A 19,961-nucleotide genomic window follows, 5' to 3' on the forward strand; every position below is an offset into this window, starting at 1 on the left:
GAGAAGATGACCTAAAGACAGGGCAGAGATTGGAGTGATGTGGCCAGAAGTAGAAGGAGTGCTGGCAGCCATCAACAGCTGGAAGAGGCAGCAAATGGGTTCTCCCTTAGAGCTTCTGCAAAAAGTGCAGCCCTGCTGATACCTGGATTGTGGCCCAGCGACAATGACTTTGGACTAGAAAGGTCTAGTCCTCTAGAAAAGTGAGAGAATAAATTCCTGTTGCTTTAAGCAAACAAGTCTGTGGTTCTTATTACGTATTCATTTTTTTTTTCCAAATTACACAGACAAGAAGAAAAAGCAGGTAAATTTTCTTTTTGTACTATCTTATTAATAAATACATGTAGTGTTTAATACTTTAAAGTACATTTCAATTGTTGGAAATCCCCATGTGGCTTCTGTATCCACAGCAGCCTCTGTGGTACTTTATGCAGACAGAATTTGATTAATATTAATGGAATGGTAAACAAAGTTGAAAATAATGCCTCACCTTATGATACCTATTTCTGGCCAAGAAGCCTCGCAAATAAGACTGAAGAACAATCGTGGCAGCTCGTCTAATCTTGTACTTCCTACGGACCACATACATGCGCCAGTTCTTCTGTATGATGGTTGCTGCCTTGGTTCTGCGCAGAAACTTAGCATAGCTGGCCAAAGAAAATAATAGCACATTGTCAGTAATCAGTGACAGTGTCTTAGCCATAAAGAGTTGTGCTTCCATTGCATTACTCTAATAATGTGTGTGATAAATCAACATTTATATTCACTGACATTTGTACACAAATTTGTAGTTTTCCAAAATATTTTTGCTTCACTATCTTACTTGAGGCTTCTGTGATCCTGGAAAGTGACAAGTCTCATACTGCCAGATTTTACAATAAAGAAGGTGGAGTTAACACAGGTTTGTTCTTCCTAGGACAGGGCTCCTTATCCCATGCTATGTTCCCTTAACAGAGCAGACTGATGTACACACCAGTCCCTACTTACTTATCACCAGATGCCTTAGATCTACCCACTGTTAAGGTAGATTTGAATCTATTTGAGAATATGTTCTTTGTCATTAATTCACTTCTACTTGTTCTTCTAATGGAAATTGTTGATATATAATCACACTGATGTGCAATTCTTTTCCAGGCCTTCTCAGTTAATTGCTTCTGAAAGCTCTTCAATGGAGTCATTTTTAACTAGTTCATATTTATGACTATTTTAATTTACACATGATTTGTTCAAACTCTAGATGAAAGTACAAAAGTAAAAATTCTGAGGACCTGAGTTAGCAGTAATTTATGTTTTGAAGATGAATCTGAATTAGTCATAAGGTTAATAAGCTAAATCTTATCCTATTTAACTGTTTTATGAGTTAATTTGTTATCCTTCGAAACTAACAAGTACTGAGATGCCATCTTCTCAGGGAGGATGACCACTCAAACCTGTCTTTGTTGGATAATGGATTAGACGGCACCTCACTCTTTAGGGCCTATGAGCCAGCATAGACAGGTCAAGACCTACCATCGAGCCTGGTAGCCCCGCACGTATCTTTGCACAGTGACAGCCGCCTTCTGCATGCGTAAGTACTTCTTCCTCAGAAGCCACCCTCGGATCGTCTTCTGGATTCTGATGCAGGCAGCCCTCAGTTTGTCTGCCCTCAGTTTTTCTAGATAGGCCACTTGACCAGCACGGAAAAAGATCTTTGTCTTACCAAACTGGTATTTGTCTTTGTCCTATTTTAGGAAAAAAATTTACATATTCAGAAATAATGACCTGATGAAAGAAACTTAAAAGAGAAAAAAATAAATCTAAAAGCAGAATCAGTAAAAGGATGAATTTATTAGCTAAAACTTGGCCTACTTCACAATTAACTAATGGAGCCAGATTTTTGATCCTATATAAGTTGAGGAAATAGAAGGGATTTTAAAGAAAACTGTAGGTTAAGAGTTATTTTCCAGAATTGTTCTACCTGGAATTATTATCTGAGGCCCAAAACTTGGTTGTGGGTAATAGGCAGCTATTATTTGCTTGTTTGTATTTTAAACATCTCAAGGGAATGGAGATGCTGACACTCCCTCTGACTGACCCGCTGTAAGCATTACATCAGGCTGTGTATTCCATGAGCAAGCTGAAGGGACAAAATACCAGTGTGAAGAATAAAGCAGAACAAAAAGCACGTGAAATAAAAGTTCAAAAACAGAAGTAAAAGCTATTGGGTATTCATAATAAAGTTAAAATTTCTAAAGAGTTATCTACTGGCTTCAAAACTACCTAAAACTAAATAAACAAAATTTCAGAAATGTGTTTAAAATTCTTCTATAAATTTCAAACTCCTTTCATAAAAATTATAATCACTTATATTGCTCATTGACTTTTGTGCATAAACAGAACTGAACAGTAAACATAGATATGCATGCTGTTTTGGATGATTTACCTTATCAAAAAGCATGAAAATTATTAACCATTCTCAGATCAAAAGAAAGGTAGAATTTATATATAATGATCCATACTGTTATCTGAAATTCTAAGCAAAAGCATAGAAATCCAGTTATCACTAAAAGCAGATACTTCCTATCTTATACATGAAATCAGAAAATCAGAAACTTTTATATATAGCTAAAAAATCTAAAATTATTTAATAAAGTTTATACAGGAACCCTATCTACTCCTTTTTTTTTTTTTTTGGCAGTACTAAGGTTTTAACTCAGGGTCTCACACTTCCTATGCAGATGCTCTAGCACTTGAGCCATGCCCCCAGCTAACCCTACTTACAAAGTAGTCTTTTCCCACCACACCATCTCACCTCAGATCTGCCACCATCTTGCAGGCACCTCTACCTAGTCTCTGCAAAGCCCTGACTCCAACTCCAGAGTGGTCTGGGTGAGGAAGCAAGGAGTAGGATTGTCTCAACTTTCTGTTCCATGTTCCTATCTGAACCAGGTTAGAAAGGAGTTGGGTCAAACTCAAAAAGCACTAGATTTTACAAAACATTATTAAGACAGGGGCCTTGGTCCTTTCAAAGAAAAAAAAATTATTATCAAGGAAGAGAAATTACAGTTAGTTAACAGCTAGTAATTATAACTACCTCAAAATGAGGTCATCCATTCAGACTGGTATCAAACAAATAAAAGTGTTTTTTAAAAGTACTTTTCACAAATCTTAAATCCTCCAAGACCTACATCAATGATTCTCAAAGCATAGTCCTGAAACAGCATCCCATCACTTGGGAACTTGTTGGAAATGCAAATTATTGGCAACCTTTCTTGGAACCCCTCCCAACTCTGGGGGGCTCTACTCTCCCACTTTACACTTTTCTATCTCAATAAACTCTCCCTCTTTACACTTCAAAAAATAAAAAGAAAAGAAAATAATTGAATTGAGGATATAGCTCACTGGTAGAGTGCTTGCTTAGTATGTGAGAGGCCCAGGTTTGATCACCAGCACCCTCCACAAAAGGAGGCCCATCCCAGACTTACGGAATCATAAATTCTGAGAGTGGGGACCAACAATCTGTGTTTAGCAAGCCTCCTGGTGAATGGTGTACAGTAAAGTTTGAGAGCTCCCTAGTCTGACTTGCAAAACTACAATACCAATCTTTATCTCCTACCCATTCTGTTGTTGTCCCATACACAAACCAAACTGCAAAAAAAAATGACTTTACTGTTACCTGAGCAATCCTATGCTTTCCTACTTCTTCATCCCTTGCTCTTGCTTAGAATTTTTTTCCGTTTTTAGACAATCTTACCCCTCCATCAGGGCCTAACTCAAAACAAATCTTCATGAAATTATTTTTTCGTCCCACAGTTGAATGTAGTTTTGCCTTCCTCTGATTTCTTGTTACTCACCCAGCATTCGATATGGAGCCTATATAGACACTTATTTTTAATGCACATTACTTTCCAGGATGGACTTTGTCATTTGAGAATAATAATTACACCTCACCTGGCCTGGCGTCTTCTGAGTAAGTACTGGGAAAGTTTTTATTGATAGTGATCAAACTCTCTAAAAGGAATGTGTCTCCTGTCTGAATCCAGGCCTATCAATTCCTCACTAGTCCTAGCCTCCTAAACATAGTGAGCCCTGACCACCAAGACAGTGTACCCTTTACCCAGCCACTCCCAAATAACCTAGATTGGTGATATTTGACATGGAAGTTTCCAAGGTTTTCATGTGTTGGTAAGTCAGGGCCTCTGGCTAACATCTGTTCTGATAAAGGAAAGTGAAAGTCTTTCTCACCAGTATCAGTTTCTCTAACACATTCTTGCATGTTTGCTTTCTGTCACCCAGCACATCTTTTTGCTTCATTAGGACCCGGTAACGGCTGAAAAACTCTTGGTAAGTCCACCTATAATAAGAAAACCACTTAGCTTAAAGAGTTAGGAACTTTTCCCACCAGGCTCCTTGTATTTGAATGCTGCAGCCTCACCGTGAGGGGAACCCTGCTGCACTGATTCGGATGGTTTCCAGGACGCCACACGCTCTCAGTTGCTGCACTGCCCTCTTCTCATCAAACCTACATGGACAAATGACAGTCACTGGTTCACGGAGATCCAGGCTGAGCCAATCTCCCCACTTAGGGATTACATTTGTTTGTGAGGAACCAAGTGGATAAATTAGAAAAGAAAGCATTCAAAAGTTGGAACAATGACCAAAATGGAAAACTCCATGAGATAGTGAAAATTCCACAAGCAGTAAAAATAAAGAGCTGAACATTTCCTATGGTTCATATGCCATAAACTCAAAAAAAGTCCACTGAGAAGATTAAAAAACATGCATGCATGCTTATGCCATGGACACACACACCACATACATTCCTCTGCACTCTGCCCATACTTGTTACATGCTGTAACCTAACTAAAAGTTCTCAGAATGCATTAGCTCACTACACTGAAGACAGGTCAAGTTGGAGATTTCTAACAGGAAGGACAAATTAAATATGTCCCAATCAGTTACTTAATGTATACAGAATTTATAATGCTACATCAATGAAATATTTTTGTTTTGTATTACCCTTTATTTCACTCTAGGCAAATAGCATCTTAAAGTTAAAATGACACTAAAGGAAGAAGTAGAAAGCTTTCCCTCCCGCCAGATGACCACTCCTGTTACTCAGGGTTAAGTGCTGAGCATTCATCCAAGCTTTTACTGCACTGTCTGCTGGTGGCAGGAGGTGGGGTTTTGTAATGCAAGTCCATGGCTCAGGGTGTGGCAACTTCTTCCTGTTTCAGACTTCCTTCAGAGAGGGCTTCTTGGTGATGAGGGCATAGGAGGACTGCAGTCTTTCAGAACTACCCTCCAGTCTAAGGCAGGAACCCTAGAGAGCAGGACTGGCAAAAGAGAATGGAACTCTCATTCATACCCTGTAGGGTAGGAGCTATTGCAACCTTGAGTATATGTGTTTGGTCTTTGTAGTAATTTATGGGGTATAGTGTGATATTTCTATATATATATATATATATATATATATATGTATATACACACACACACAATGTGTAATGATCAAGTTATGTACCTGGTCTTTGACCCACAAATTTCACTTCTAGAAAAACATTATCCTTAGGAAATAATCAGACAAATACACAAAAATTTTTGGCAAAAGATACTTATTAGAACATTGTAGAGGGCTGGTGGAATGGTTCAAATGGTGGAGTGCCTGCCTACAACAGTTGGAACACCTCAATGATCATTAGAAGGGAAGAGTTAAATAAATGATGGCATATAGTGTGTCACGGGATACTCTCCAGCCCTTCAAATGATGATGTGCATTTTTATTTACTAATGTGGGAAGCATTCATAATCCATTAAGTTAAAAGCAGAGTTAAAACAGCAATTATAGCATGTGACCCTATTTTTCTCTTTCTGTCTCTCTCTGTCTTTCACATACACATACACACGTGCACTCATGCATGCACACATGTACACCCACACACACACACACACATAGCAGGAAAAGATACTGGTTAGTCAAGAATCATCAATTCGAGTTAATACCAGTTATCTCTCTGGGTGGAATGGATGCTTTTTCATTTGTTTTTATGCAGCTCTATATCTCCTGAAAATTGTTTTCACAATACTACAGGATCACTTTTACAGTTATGAGGAGTATTTCTTATTTTGGAAAAACCCTCCAAGAAAGATTCATTTTCTCTTCTTATATGGTATTTGAAATAGGATGAGGTATTGGTAAAAGCAGACATTCTCTGATGGCTTCACTAAGAAAAACAGCAGGTAAGCTTTTGCCAAAGTAGCCTTATCCTAGTTTTAACTCACCCTAGTTCTAACTAACTCTTATCCTAGTTTTAACTCAAGTCCAATTTAACAAAAAGCCCAGAAAAATTCTGGGCTGCCATAAAGTCAAAACAGAAAATAGAACCAGAAATGTTTGGTTGACCTCAATTTTTCAAATCCTTAGAAGGCTAATTTGTTCTTACAATCTCAAAAGGGAACAAAAACTGAAATAATTCTTACTAGCTAGTAGTTACCCTCTACAAGACATGAAAATTTTTCTCAATATCTTCTTCCTTATTTTGCTCTGGCACTAGTTATGCACTTTTTTTTTCAGTAGTTGAGAGACACTTACGTGAAAGGAAACTTGAAGTCATTCGGCTTAATACAGCGCACGTAGTGAGGAGTGGTGGCATTGAGGGTCTCCATAAGCAAGTGAAGGGAGTTTCGGAACTGCACAAAGGGCAAAAAGAGGCATCAAGGCTTTGTTGAAAGCCAAATAAGGATCAAAGCAATTTAAAATTCTCTTCCTACGACACTAATGGAGATGACTCTTCTGCCTATGAACTTGACCCAACTTCAGAAGGTGAGCTGTTACTAACAAGAATGTGAAGGCTTTCAGTGAAAATCTGTCTAACCATTTGCATGCTTACTCTGGTAATTTGCCCTACTTCCATCCTTTCTCCCATTCACTCCCTTTTAATATAGGCCTCTGCGGCTTCCTGTTGTGAGCTCCACCACATGTGACTCACAAAATAACTTGCTATTAAGGGCACTCAATCAAGTGATGTGAAAAATTTGCTGTAAGACACTGAAAAAAGTAGCAGGTATTTTAAAAGAGTAGAAGGACTGAGCAGAGAATGGGTGAGACAACCAGAGAGGGATAACTCTCGGGACATGGGGTCAGACTGGAGGCTGAGGACCCATGTTGGGCCCTGCCGCGTCTACACCCGCACAGGGCCTCACACACAGGAAAACATGCTAGGCTGACTAGTACTCAGCCTCCCTCCCAAAGTCCCCACCCCACGTTCAGGCACTAAGCATATGAACAATGGTTCCTGCTCCTCACAGGGAAGAAGACATAAAGGAAGGAGAGGGTACTTTCTTGCACTGAAGGAGCTGAATGATGCTCTGTACAAATACAGAAATGAAATAATCAGAGAACTGAAACAAAGACAGTAGTGGTCCGAGAGAGATAATATGTAACAGAAGAACTGAGAATAGAAAAGATTATTTTGGGGAATGGTAACACAAAGTCATGGGTCTACAGCAAGTGGAAAGAAGTATGAGTGGGGGTGTTATTTGTTTGCATGGGGGAAGTGCCAGCCTCTCCTCACCTGAGGATCCCACCTGAGAGGCTGAAGGAGACCTGAGACTTCAGGTGAGCAGAGGAGAAGGAACCTGGCAGCAGTGGCTCCCTGAACTCACCTGATGACCCACTGTTTTCTTGTGCTCTTTGGCCATCTGGCCTGGTCTGCCTTTGGTGGGTTTTGCAGGAGTGCGGGTGAGTGGTGTACGCCCTGAAGAGGTGGCTGAGGTGGGACTGATGGACTTTTCGTCATCTTGAAATAGTTCTGGTAGCATCTTAAACTGAGTCAGAAACAGTAAAAGAAAATTATACTAAACCCAAACTCAAATGTAAGTTTTCACAGAAGAAACATTATAAATATTTTTAATAAGTAGTGACTTTTTTCCTTAAATAACCCTTATCAGAGTCACATTCAAGAAGTAATATCTGGGTTCGGAGCCAAAATATGAGGAAAGGTAAGATAAATGCCACAAAAATATGGAGGGAAATTTCAATAATTCTACAACTATATTTGGGGGAAAACAAAATCAAAACTACTATGTCCAGACTTGAAAACGTAATCCACAGGAAAGGGCTACTCTAAACATATTATTGGTTTTGAACTATAATTATTTTATGAGCAAAATATTAATTGAAAGACCTACCTTATCTCAGTCCCCAAAAGGCAGGTGGAAAAATACACTAGTCCGAATTTGCAAGTTATCAGGTGTTTACTTACCTGTTTCATTTGTGTACCATTAATTCAAGTCCTAGCACTAACTCAAAAATATCACTGAAAAATCTCAGCATGAAGGTGTTATAAGCAGGTTCTGAATATTGAAAGGTTAAAAATAATCATGAATTAATAATTTCTAAGAAAAATATTTATATTGTAGGGAAAAAGTAGAAAATCCTGCCCTTATCCTAAATGGTTTTACATTTGATTTCAAATGTAATTATGATTACTATCATAATCAATTTTTTATTCTGTCATGCTATAAAAGATTATCAAGAGATCTGTTATTTAAGAAGCAAACAGATGATATTAGTCAATATGGTTGGGAGAAATTTTATGGAACTAAAGAGATGTCAAACCAGTCCACAGGAACATCTCCACAGTACATATCTTTATAACAGTACTAGCTCCCATATAAATGAAATAAATCCTTTGTATAAGTCAAGTTACACTTGCAAGTACCAATTATTTATCTAATAAACTCAGAATATTTTCAGAAAGTTTTTCTTATGAAAATTCTTTCAATGAAAACCAAAAATCATGAGTTCATTTGCTATAATTGTGTATATCAATCATAAGGATAATTTGGGGAATAATTCATGATGAGTATAAAATAACAATAATGGTTGCTTGCTGAACAAATGAATATATTCCTTGCTTTACAGAACAAATAATATATTAAAGATGAACTGTTTTAACATTATCATGTATGACACATTAAAGCTATGTTCCCAAGTATATTTTATGTGACAACTTAGCATAGGGCTAAGATGCTAGAATATTCAGTGATAGACCATGTACTTCAGAATCTTGTCTGTGATATCGTTCCCAAACAAGCTCTCAGCTCCACACAGGCAGTGTCCAAGCTTCGTTCTTATCTCTTCTGTATGAAATAGAGCTGAGCTCTGCCATGTCATCATCTCCAGAAGATGGTATAAATCAACTTACTATCTACCAGAAAGCAGCTTACTTACAGAGTTCAGTTTATATATTATATATATATTTAAAAATTTATAGTATTATACATGTGGATTCCTCTTCATAGACATTATAAATTTAAAATTATCTGCATTAGCTTTTCTTTAAAAAAAAACAGGTATACTTTTAGGCATGGTGGTACATGCCTGTAAGCCAGCACTCAAGAGGATGAGGCAGGAGGATCAGGAGTTGGAGAACAGCCTAGGCTACATAATGAGACCTTGTCTCAAAGACAATCCCCCCAAAAAAGTGAACATTTTAACTGATGAATCAGAAACTGCTCTGTAATTTCTTCTTTAGGCAGCATTCCTACTTTTTTCACAGGCCATTTTTTCAGATTTTTTTTCTGGCTTCTCCTCAGATCAGCCTTTACTAAAGTTGTTTGTTTTTTTTTTTTTTTTTAATGGTACTAGGGTTTGAACACAGGGCTGCTAGGCAGAAGCTCTACTACTTGAGCCACTCCACCAGCCCTTAGGTCAGCCTTTGAAAGTTGGAATGTCTAAAGACTCTGGTCTCACCTCTACTAGTCTTTATTAATGTGTTCTCTTGAGGCAATCTGAAGCGGTCTCATGGCTTTAAACACCATCTAATTCTAAAGCCTACCAAACGTCTATCACCTGTTCTGACTTTCCCCTGACCTGCTTTCATTTCCAACTTCCTGTATGACATGTCCACTTGGCTATCTAATGACCATTTTAAGCAAAATATGTTTAAACCAGATATAAACATACCTCACACTATATTATCACAAAACAATTCTATTCAAAACACAAATATTAATCAATTGGTATTTCTGAAGGAACAAATTAATGCCGTGTTATGCTTGCTTTTCTCAGGTACAGAGAAATGATAAGTTCAGATCTCCAGGTTGGGTTTCTGCAAAGACTGGTAGCAAAGGAGGCCTTCAAACTAGGTTAGGCAAGTCATACACTGTTCACATTTAAACTGTTGCAATAGTACACAGATGAACAGTCCTTTGAATGACTTTAGAACACACAGCTAGCTACCTTCTGATGTTTAAGGGCCCCTTAGCTGATCAGAAAATTAAGTCAAAATAAAGACACAACTGATTATGGTTGCCTCAAAAATGAGAATGTTCTGTTTGAGCTAAATTACATTGGCAAAGTACTAAACAATAGAATGTCATGATTTATATTATTATCTATAAATCAAAATGATAAAGATGTTCAGCTGAATAATACTTAGGGATTGGCACTATGAGAATTTTCTTTTACACATCAATCCTGTTAACTTAAAAAGCATTACTACCCAATAGTAATGCTAATGTTAAAAAAAAAAAACAAACTGACTTTTTTAATAGACACTTTGACTCATGATTTTCTAAGGGTTAAACCTGGGATTTGGTCCTTATGCAATTTTTATATTGTCAATATAACTGAAAGTAGAAGTTTTTATTCCAGAAACAAGAGTCAGAATGTTCATATGCTAGAGGCTATCCCACTAAAGTTAAAATAATGCTTTTAGAATAAACTAGAAAAAGAAGGAACACCAGTCAGTAATCCAGAAGAATTCACATGAAGATTTTTACTTTTTAAATGAATATTTGCAGAATTAAGTAACTGGCTTCCTGGTTTGTTCCTTGGAGGATGAATTTGAGTCCCACCTCCCACCAACACTCCCTCCCCACGATCTTTTCCACATGAAGGTCAAAGGGTAAAGGTAGGGGAATCAACCTAACAATGTAATGTAACCATGATAGTTCTCTGCCATCTGGAATATTTTTTTCCCACTGGAAAGCAGTGTTTCTAGTATCTATGCTTAAGGAAAATAATTTCCAATGCTTTGGGCCACTTCTGCAATTGTACTCAATGACGACTCAGTGATTGATCTCCATCTAGATGGAGTGCACCCAGCCATGATTCTCACACATCCTTTCAAATTGACACAGCAGTAAAAACCCCTTTCAGTCTCTCAAAAAGGCACAACCAAGTGCAGATTCACTGTAGAGACACTAATTCTGAAAGGTCACATTGCTTAAGACTAAGAGCAGACTCTGAGTAAAATAGGGTGGGTCGTAACCTGACTTGGAAATTCACTAGCCATGAAGAGTCTATGCCTCAGTTGCCTCATCTGTATGATGAGAGTAAAGACACTACTCCTTCCTGTAAAGATTAGATGTGTTAATATTTGCAAGGCATTGAGAATGGGACCTGATACATCATAGTGTTATATATTTGATAAGTAAAAAACTATAAGTAAAACTGATTTTGCTAGAAAAATTATTATTATTGCTAAAAAGCTAATGTCTAGATAACATTTTATTGAATATATCCTCATTAGAATATGCCTATCCATGGTTACCTTGCTTGACTTAAGAACTTTAATTTGTTCTTCAAAAACGGTGTCTTTATTCTTTTCAAGAAAGCCTTCACACTGATATTCCACCTGAAAACACATGGAAAAAAATCTCCTTAACTGATAATACTTTTGAACAGATATCATCATCAACAACAAAAATGTTTATTAGCTCAGGCTAGATGACTAGCTCTCAGCAAAGTGCTATCATCAGTCTTTCCAAAGAAATCAGTACCATTCCTGGTAAAGCTCCCCAAATACTGTTTTCCTAGGGAACAGTGGTAGTACTTGCTATTAATTGTGTGATCTAAACAATCGCCTCAATTCATGTGTGAGACGATTCATAAGAGGGAATAAATAGCTGTCTGTCTAGGAAGAGGTGAAGAGCTGATGACAGAGAGAGAAGCTGGGGGAATATCATATGATTTGGGAACGCATGACCACTTGAGAATGAACTATTTTTATTCTCAAACCCCAGTAACTTCAGCCATGTGCCACTTGAGCAGCTCTACGTCCTGTACCACAAAACCCTAAGGTGGCCGTACGGTCATTCCAAGGTTTCCAGTGAGGAGATAACTTAGAAGTCCTTGAAGGATACCTCAGGAAGCTGACCCCAAAGTCAACCTCACAACCTCCTTGAAATATAAGTTAGCTTCACAGATCCTGATTTGCTAAGTAAACCATTGAACTTGTGAAGCAGCATATCATTGTGCCTTGCTAGCAGGGACCCAGTGACTCCATCACAGAAAGTGACACAAATCCACAATCTCTATTCTGAAACCCATTAGACCAGCTATGCTTTAGAACACAGAATTTTTCACACATTTAGACTTGTAGTATGTACATATACCATTTTTAATACCTCCAGAAAAGTCTAAGGCAGCCATCTATAATACATATTATGTAAACATATTAATACTTCTACACAGAACCATGTAACTATCCACCTTAACTGGGATAAATAAAGACTATGAATAATCTCACATTAGTTTAGGTCAAAAATCAGGTTTAGCAAAAGACTTCATTTTCAGAGTTTTCCTGGATTTTAAAATTATAGAGAGAAGATTGTAGACCCATATTTATTTTGCATATAATTCAATTTAGGTTAAAGGAAGAGAAAACGAAGAAGTCAAAACTGAAGATTGCTTTTCCTAAAAGACGTTGAAGAAAGCAAGCATCAGCAAAGAAAAAAGTAATTCTTGGCTACTGATTTTTTCCCCTCGTTTAACTTAAGTATGAAAAGACAAAAAGATAGAAAGCTTTCTTACCTTGTCAGCAAAATGTTGGATGATGAAAGCTTTGTTTGATAGACGGGGCTTTTCAAAGAGTGCACATTTGTTCAAATGCGTGTTGTATAATTTTTGGGCCCAAGTGTCATCTGTACCTTTAGGCATCTACATTGGTAGGTGAAGGGGAAAGAAAGAAAGAAAATAACCTGAGTATGAGACTATTCTGATACATCAGCTGCCAAGAGATCATTTTTTAGCTTTACCTTATAGTTTTTATACTCAATTTAAGAATTCATTTTGAGGAGGGGGTCCGGGGAGCAGGGGGGAGAGGTGGCCCAAACAATGTATGTACATATGAATAAATGAAAAAACTTATAAAAAGCATCCATTTCTTCCACATTTCTCTCACAGGTTGCAAAACAATTACTAAAGAAGAGTATGGCTAAGATCTTCCCATGGGTGATCCAATCCAATCTTTGTGTGTCAACCTGCCTATATCAGGAGTCGTCAAATAAATATTTGATCTATTTTTAAAACAACAAAAGCTGTACAAGTTGAGATGAAATATAAAGCTAGAGAGGTGGCTCTAGTGGTAGAGCCCCTGCCTGGCAAGTGCAAGGCCCTGAGTTCAACCCCAGTACTGCCACCTCCCCCCAAAAAATATATATGGTTTTAAATTTCTGTTAAATAAAGGGAACATCAACACACAGTGAGATATGAATATAGTTCAGAAAGATATGAAATGGAAGGTAGTCTCCTCTTGCCACTTCCTCCAAATTCGCTATTTCTTCCTTGTTGTCCATGAATGAGTTCAATCTATACATTCTTTAAAAAATTTTTTTTCTTTATTCATTTATTCATATGTGCATACATTGTTTGAGCCATTTCTCCCTCCCTGCCCCCAATCCCCCTATACATTCTTTTCCTCTTCATCTTAATAGCCCTCACTAGGTTGTTACTAACTTTTTGTTATTTGAGGACTGCCGCATTTTTCAATTATACACATACAGCTTGGGTACTTTTCCAAGCATGTTCACAGGCTTAACTCCCAGTGACTCCATTCCTGGGTCACAAGGTATATGTATTTATGATTCTGATAAATGTTGCCAATTTACCTCTAAAATATGTTGCATGAATTCCTACCCTTCATCAAGAATGTATGTACAATATTTATTTAGTATTATTGAATAAAAGCTATCAAGTTTAAAGTCGCCCATTTGATAGGTAAAAAAGGGGGATACCATTTTTGCTTTGCTTTTTCTTTTAATCTCAAGTGAGGCTGAGTGCCTTTTCATTACATGAATTCTTAATGTTGTAAAATGCTTATGAGGATCAACCTGTGATTGTAACTTACTATATATAAACTAAAGAAAAATTAAGAGACAAATAAAGGTTATTTGCCTAAGATCACCCAATGATTAAGCGGGGGGGTCCAATATTTTTTTAACATGCACATCTTTAAATGTGAAAGCCAAAACTCCACACATATCTAATATGTCAGTAATAGAGAATAATTTGCAAATTTAAAAATTATAGCTATTTATTCTGGGTGCCAGTGGCTCACTACTTGGGAGGCAGGAGGATAGCGGTTCAAGGACAGCCCAGGTAAATAATTCTTGAGACTCTATCTTAAAAATATCCAACACAAAAAAGGGCTGGTGGAGTGGCTTAAGTGGTAGAGTGCTGGCCTAGCAAGTGTGAGGCCCTGAGTTCAAACCTCAGCACAGCTAAAAAAAAATTATAGCTATTTAGAACTATTTTCCACACTATCTTTTGTACAAATTTTTGCAGAGCTGGAGATTGAATTCAGGGCCTCAGGTATGCTATAAATGTCTTGAGTTTCTTTCAATACATTTTGTCACAAAAAGTATTAATGATAAGCAAATTAAAAACAAAAGTAGTGAAAACTGGTAGCAATTGGATCTAGTGCCAATTTATAATTATCTGAAAAGAGAAGGGAAATTCTCCCAGTTCTACGTGTAACTAGAATACCTGGGGTTGTGTGTCCCTTCAGAATGAACGTTAGAGTGATCCCCCCCCCCCCCCCCCCGCTTGGTGACATGCTGGTACCTCATGGTATATCAATGACCCTTTGCTTGGGCCCTCTGGTCTTCAGACCTGTGTGTATCAGTTTTGACAGACTAAGCACCCTAGAAAATCAGCCCTACCTTGCATTCCTCATCCAGCAAATCCAGAATGCCCAGTTTCGATTCTATAAGATTAATACAAGGCTGATTATCATAAAAATCTATGAGTGTCCACGGAATTTGTTCCTTCATATACTCCTCTTGCTCCAATTTGAAGACATGCTGAAATAAAGGAAAAAAGCAGTCATCATTGGATCATTATCATAAAGCATATAATCAAGAAGTATGTTTCTATAAAATGTTAAGGGTATTAACACCATCGGAGATGGTTAGGTCTTCTGGCAATAGTTATGTCATGGGAAAAGCACAATGTATACACAGAAAAAGAAAAGAAAAACTAGATAGTAAAACCTCAGTTCTATAGGATTCTCAGTGAACAAGTAAACATAAGTATGTAAATGTTTGTTTGCTTGCTTGTTTTTGAGGCAGGGTCATAGCTGGTCTGGAACTCACTATGTCACTCAGGCTGGCCTCAGACTTGCAATCCTCCTGCCTCACCCTGCTGAGTGCTGTGATTACAGGCATGAACCACCATCCTGGGACTATAAATGTTTTAAATAGCTGATAAATGTAGCAGATTTTGTGATTTTTTTGATTATGCATATTTCTATGTACTTTTGACTTCTGAAATTACTGTACAAGACTACTAACAACACAGGACACAGGAATGCCTTAGGTGGTAATGAACAACTATGTACAGTGGAGACCCTCCAGATTACTGGACAGCCTATGTACTGTACAGTCTCCTAAAGGTCTATCTTAGTACATCTGCTTCATAATTATATAAAGGTTGGTCTTTTGTGTCTGCCTTGATTATTCTCAGTCAGGGAATCTATGGCTCAATTTTCTGGATTCATATCTAACACTGCCAGTAGCTACAAGCACTACCAATTAATTATTATTTCTGCTAAAGGCTTTAGCCACCACACACCATTGCTTCTTAGTTCTATTGTTGACTGTGTACTGTGTGTCAGTCACTGCACCCAGTCAATAACATATACATTCTCTTTGGGAGACTAGTGAGAGAAGCAGACAGAAATCAAATAATCACAAGGAACATGGTCACAAATGTAATGGCATTCCAAAGGAAAATAGCACAAACTGTGAGAACAAGAGACCTCATCTAGTTTGGAGACCAGAAGGTCAGGGTAGGCTTCCCCAAGGAAGGTCTTGTGATCTGAGCTCTCAGGATGAATGGAAGCTAAGCTGGTCCAGACAGGAAGGGCAATCCAACCACTGCCTCTGCTTCAGGCTTTACCCTGCACCCAGCCTGGGCAGCTGACATCAGAACTTCTAGTCTCTAGTAATAACTATTACTTAGAGTTCTTAGAGGGTTTCTGCTTTCTTTCCCTTTTCTCTTTTGTCTCCTTTGCTTCTTTCACACATCTTGCTATATTTCTAGGAACACTAGCCTTTTGTGGCTATGGACCCCAAGCCCTATGAAACTTAGGTGACATGGACAGTTCCAATACTTACTATCCACATGCACTGTCCACTTTATTCTATACTTATTTTAATGTCACTCTTGGCTTACTTGCAGTATTTACAGTCTAACCAGCTGTAAAAACTCATAATCAAAAAATGGTCATCCATATGAATATTTATATCATGCTAATTACCAAAGTTCTTCTGTTCTTTTGATTAATGAGGATGTAAATAAGGCATCATATGTCAGCAGGGTGCCTTGACTGATGGTACATTGGTACCATCTTCCAAAACAATGAACTCATCAGTTTTTGCATATAGTCTCCCCACTGACAAGAGAAACTCTGCTCTTGACTTTAAATAGAGCTTATTTCTCATACATATCTTTGCATTTAGTGTTGAAAACCCCATGGATGTCTCAAAAATTTTGGATGCTCCATTGTCAAAGAAAGTTGGCAGGAAATTCAATATGGTGAGAGATCCTTGGTCAATACAGTAATGCCTTCAAGCACTGAACATGCCAATCACAGTGACTTTGATGCCAACCGATTCTGCCTGTAGACCTTACTCAGGAGTAACTCTAGGGAGCCAAATTCTTTACTCTGAGGTGCTGTGTTCTTGGTCACAGCTGATTAAACCAAGTGTGAGTACATGAGGGTACTGGGTTAAGTAGGCTCGCTTGCTTGGTTATCTGAATTGGAAAATGAGGAGATGATTAGGCAATTAGCAGTGGAAGCTGAAGCTGAAAGAAACCAAGATGAGCGGGAGCTAAGCATGTTAAGAGGCTGGGAAGGGTAGTCCAAACACTGCTGGTTTCACAGGAAGCTTGACATGAGTGAGGAAGCAGAAATCCTAAAAGAGCAAAAATACATACAGACTAGAAGGAAGGAATATACCACCTGATAACTGCAAGACAGAGTGGAGAGTTGTGCAGGGAGAAGCTAAATTGAAATAGAGGAAGGAGGTACATGTGAAGAGAGAGATGAGAAACATGGATACAGACAAAGAGAAGAAAAGAGAGAGAAACAAGGACAAAAAAAAATACAAGCAAAGACACACAGGGCTTCTGAGAAACAAGTGAACTAGTATTTAAGGAGGCTGGCCCTGGTTCCTTATAGTTCCACTCCCTTGTGCCAAAATATAGTGGGAAAGAGCAGAAGGCTTGGCATTGATTAAAATTACAAGAAACTTGGGCTGGGGATGTAGCTCAGTGGCAGAGCACTTGTCTAGCATCTGTGAGGCCCTGGGTTCAATCCCTAGGACTGTGAAATAAAAAAATAAAAATTAATAAACAAAATGCAAATGCATAGAGCCAGAGTGGTGGCACACACCTGTAATCTTAGCATTCACAAAGCTGAGGCAAGAGGTTCTCAAGTTTGAGTCCAACCTGGGTAACAGAGCAAGTTCCAGGCTAGCCTGAGCTACATAGTATGACCCTGTCTCAAAAATTAAGAAATTCAGAAATAACTTTGAGAAAAGATAATGTAAATTTAGTTTCTGACAGGTTTTATTAATATTCCTTATGTAGAAATTGAAAAAAAACCCAATCATTATGATGGAAACAGTCACAAGCCTAAGACCACCTCTACATCATTTCACTGTGCTAAGCACCTTAATTTGCTAAAGAAAGATGGCTCAAATATTTATCAAAGAACATGCAATATAAAAAAAACACCCAAATAAGCCAGTCCCACAAAGACAAATATTAAATGTTTTCTCTCATTTGTGCAAACTTGGGGAAAACAAAACAAACAAAAAAATCCCAAGTACATGATAATAAAAGGGGGACTACTAGGGAGATGAGGGGGATGGGAAAGGGGGAGGAGGGATAAGAAAGGGCAACAGAGGAGGTGAATATAATCAAACCGCACTACATACATATATGGAAATGTCATTACGAAGCTCCTTAGTCCTACAATTTATGTTAATTAAAACATCAAATACCCCGAAAGCTTTTACAACCTTTGTTTCATCCCTCTCAACTGCAATCTCATGGCCTATAGGCAAAATTTTTAATTCTTAGCTATTTTTTCTGATATTTATTTACATATTTCTAAAGAATGTGTGTATCAGTGACTTTCTGATTTATTGAATTGAATTTTTAAAAATTTTTATCAGACTGTACTCAGCGATACTTGTGTATCAAATTCCATTCTAGAAATTTCCTTATCATTTTCATAGATAACAAAAGTTTGAGAACAAGTAATATATAAACACAGCACAGTATTCTAGAAAAGCTGAAACTTTTTTCTTTTTTCGGGGAGGGGCAGTACTGGGGTTTGAACTCAAGGCCTTGCACTTACTAGGTGAATGCTTTACCACTTGAGGCATGCTCCCAAAACTTTTTCTCTTCTTTACAGGACTCAATAAAATCTAAAAATGAATTATGCTATAGATTAACTTTATGGAAAAATCTTTAGGTTACCTTTGAAAATGAGAAAGGATGGCCTTTTAAGCACACTTTACTGTTTTATACTATTATGGCAACTTGTGCACTACAACACAGTCTATTTTGAAGGAAATTTATGATTTTTTTTCATGCAAAAAACTTTAAGCTGGGTGTGGTGGCACAGGCCTATAATCTCAGCACTCAGGACATGTAGGCAGGAGGATCTCAAGTTTGAGGCCAACATAGTAAGACCCTGTCTCCAAAAACAAAAACAAAAAAAGAAAGAAAAGAAATTTTGCTTATCTTGCAATAAGAAAGATGTGGCTAAATTCATATATACCACCTTTTTGCTGCTCCTTTGCTATCATCACAATATTACAATTTTTATGTCCTCTTTTGATGTTTATTAATTTTATAATTTAAAATAATCTCTTTAAACTTCCATTTCTTGTTCATTAACTATGGGCCATATCACTTGACCTCTTTTCACAAGATTAAGACAGAGGTACCGATACCTGTCCTGCCTTCAGCTCTTTTCTCTTATCTTCCAATTCCTCAATGGCTTTGTTTGTTTGTTTGTTTGTTTTGTCACATGCTAATCACACACTGTTCCACTGAGGTTACATCCCTGTCTCTGGTGGCTCATTTTTATGGTTTGTTGTTGTTTTCATTTTTTGAGACAGGGTTGTGCCATATAGCTCAGGTTGACATCCAATTTGCTTTGCATTCCAGGTTGGCCTTGAACTCATGATCCTCCTGCCTCAGCTTCCTGAGTGCTGGGATTACAGCTATGTGTCACCATGCTCAGCTGAGGCTCATTTTTAGTATCCTCTTTCACCAATACTAACAACCCACCCCAATTTTGCACTTAGAACTGGGCATAGTCTGTGATGAACACTGTATATATCCCAACTCATCTAATTCATAAAGCCGCTCTCAAAATATCCCCGTTACACTGTCTTGGCGAATGGCTTTGACTGTTGAAAAAAGAATTAATGAAGTTCTGAGGTTTGGTTTTGCCAGCTTGCTAAAACAGCAAGTAAGAGTTCAGATAGTCACAGCTCCTGAACTATTGTTCAGGAGGGAATTGCAAACACAATTACCTTTGGAGTAACAAGCTGGAAGATACCCCTAGCTCAAAGCATCATATTGTCTGTGCTGGCACCTAAGACTTCCTGCTTCTCTCACTCAATTTATTTGCCTCAAATTTTCTTTATTCCAAGACAAGAGATAACCATCAAAC

The 19,961-nt window shown here is 37.7% G+C and overlaps 1 protein-coding gene across 4 annotated transcripts in view; it reads right to left on the minus strand.

The window, feature by feature from the left end:
* Myo5a (myosin VA) overlaps nt 1-19,961 on the minus strand; it is a 203,231-nt gene that overhangs the window by 69,537 nt on the left and 113,733 nt on the right. For all 4 annotated transcript variants that reach the window (XM_074065964.1, XM_074065965.1, XM_074065963.1 and 1 more), the window contains 9 exons: nt 14,926-15,066; nt 12,797-12,922; nt 11,535-11,618; nt 7,639-7,800; nt 6,566-6,663; nt 4,412-4,498; nt 4,222-4,330; nt 1,507-1,718; nt 488-644 (listed from right to left, as the gene is read on the minus strand). In XM_074065964.1, the coding sequence (XP_073922065.1) occupies nt 488-644; nt 1,507-1,718; nt 4,222-4,330; nt 4,412-4,498; nt 6,566-6,663; nt 7,639-7,800; nt 11,535-11,618; nt 12,797-12,922; nt 14,926-15,066 (1,176 nt within the window). The remainder of the gene's footprint in view (nt 1-487; nt 645-1,506; nt 1,719-4,221; nt 4,331-4,411; nt 4,499-6,565; nt 6,664-7,638; nt 7,801-11,534; nt 11,619-12,796; nt 12,923-14,925; nt 15,067-19,961) is intronic.

This window comes from Castor canadensis, chromosome 2 (genome assembly GCF_047511655.1).
Source record: "Castor canadensis chromosome 2, mCasCan1.hap1v2, whole genome shotgun sequence".
In the NCBI taxonomy this organism is placed as follows: Eukaryota; Metazoa; Chordata; class Mammalia; order Rodentia; family Castoridae; genus Castor; species Castor canadensis.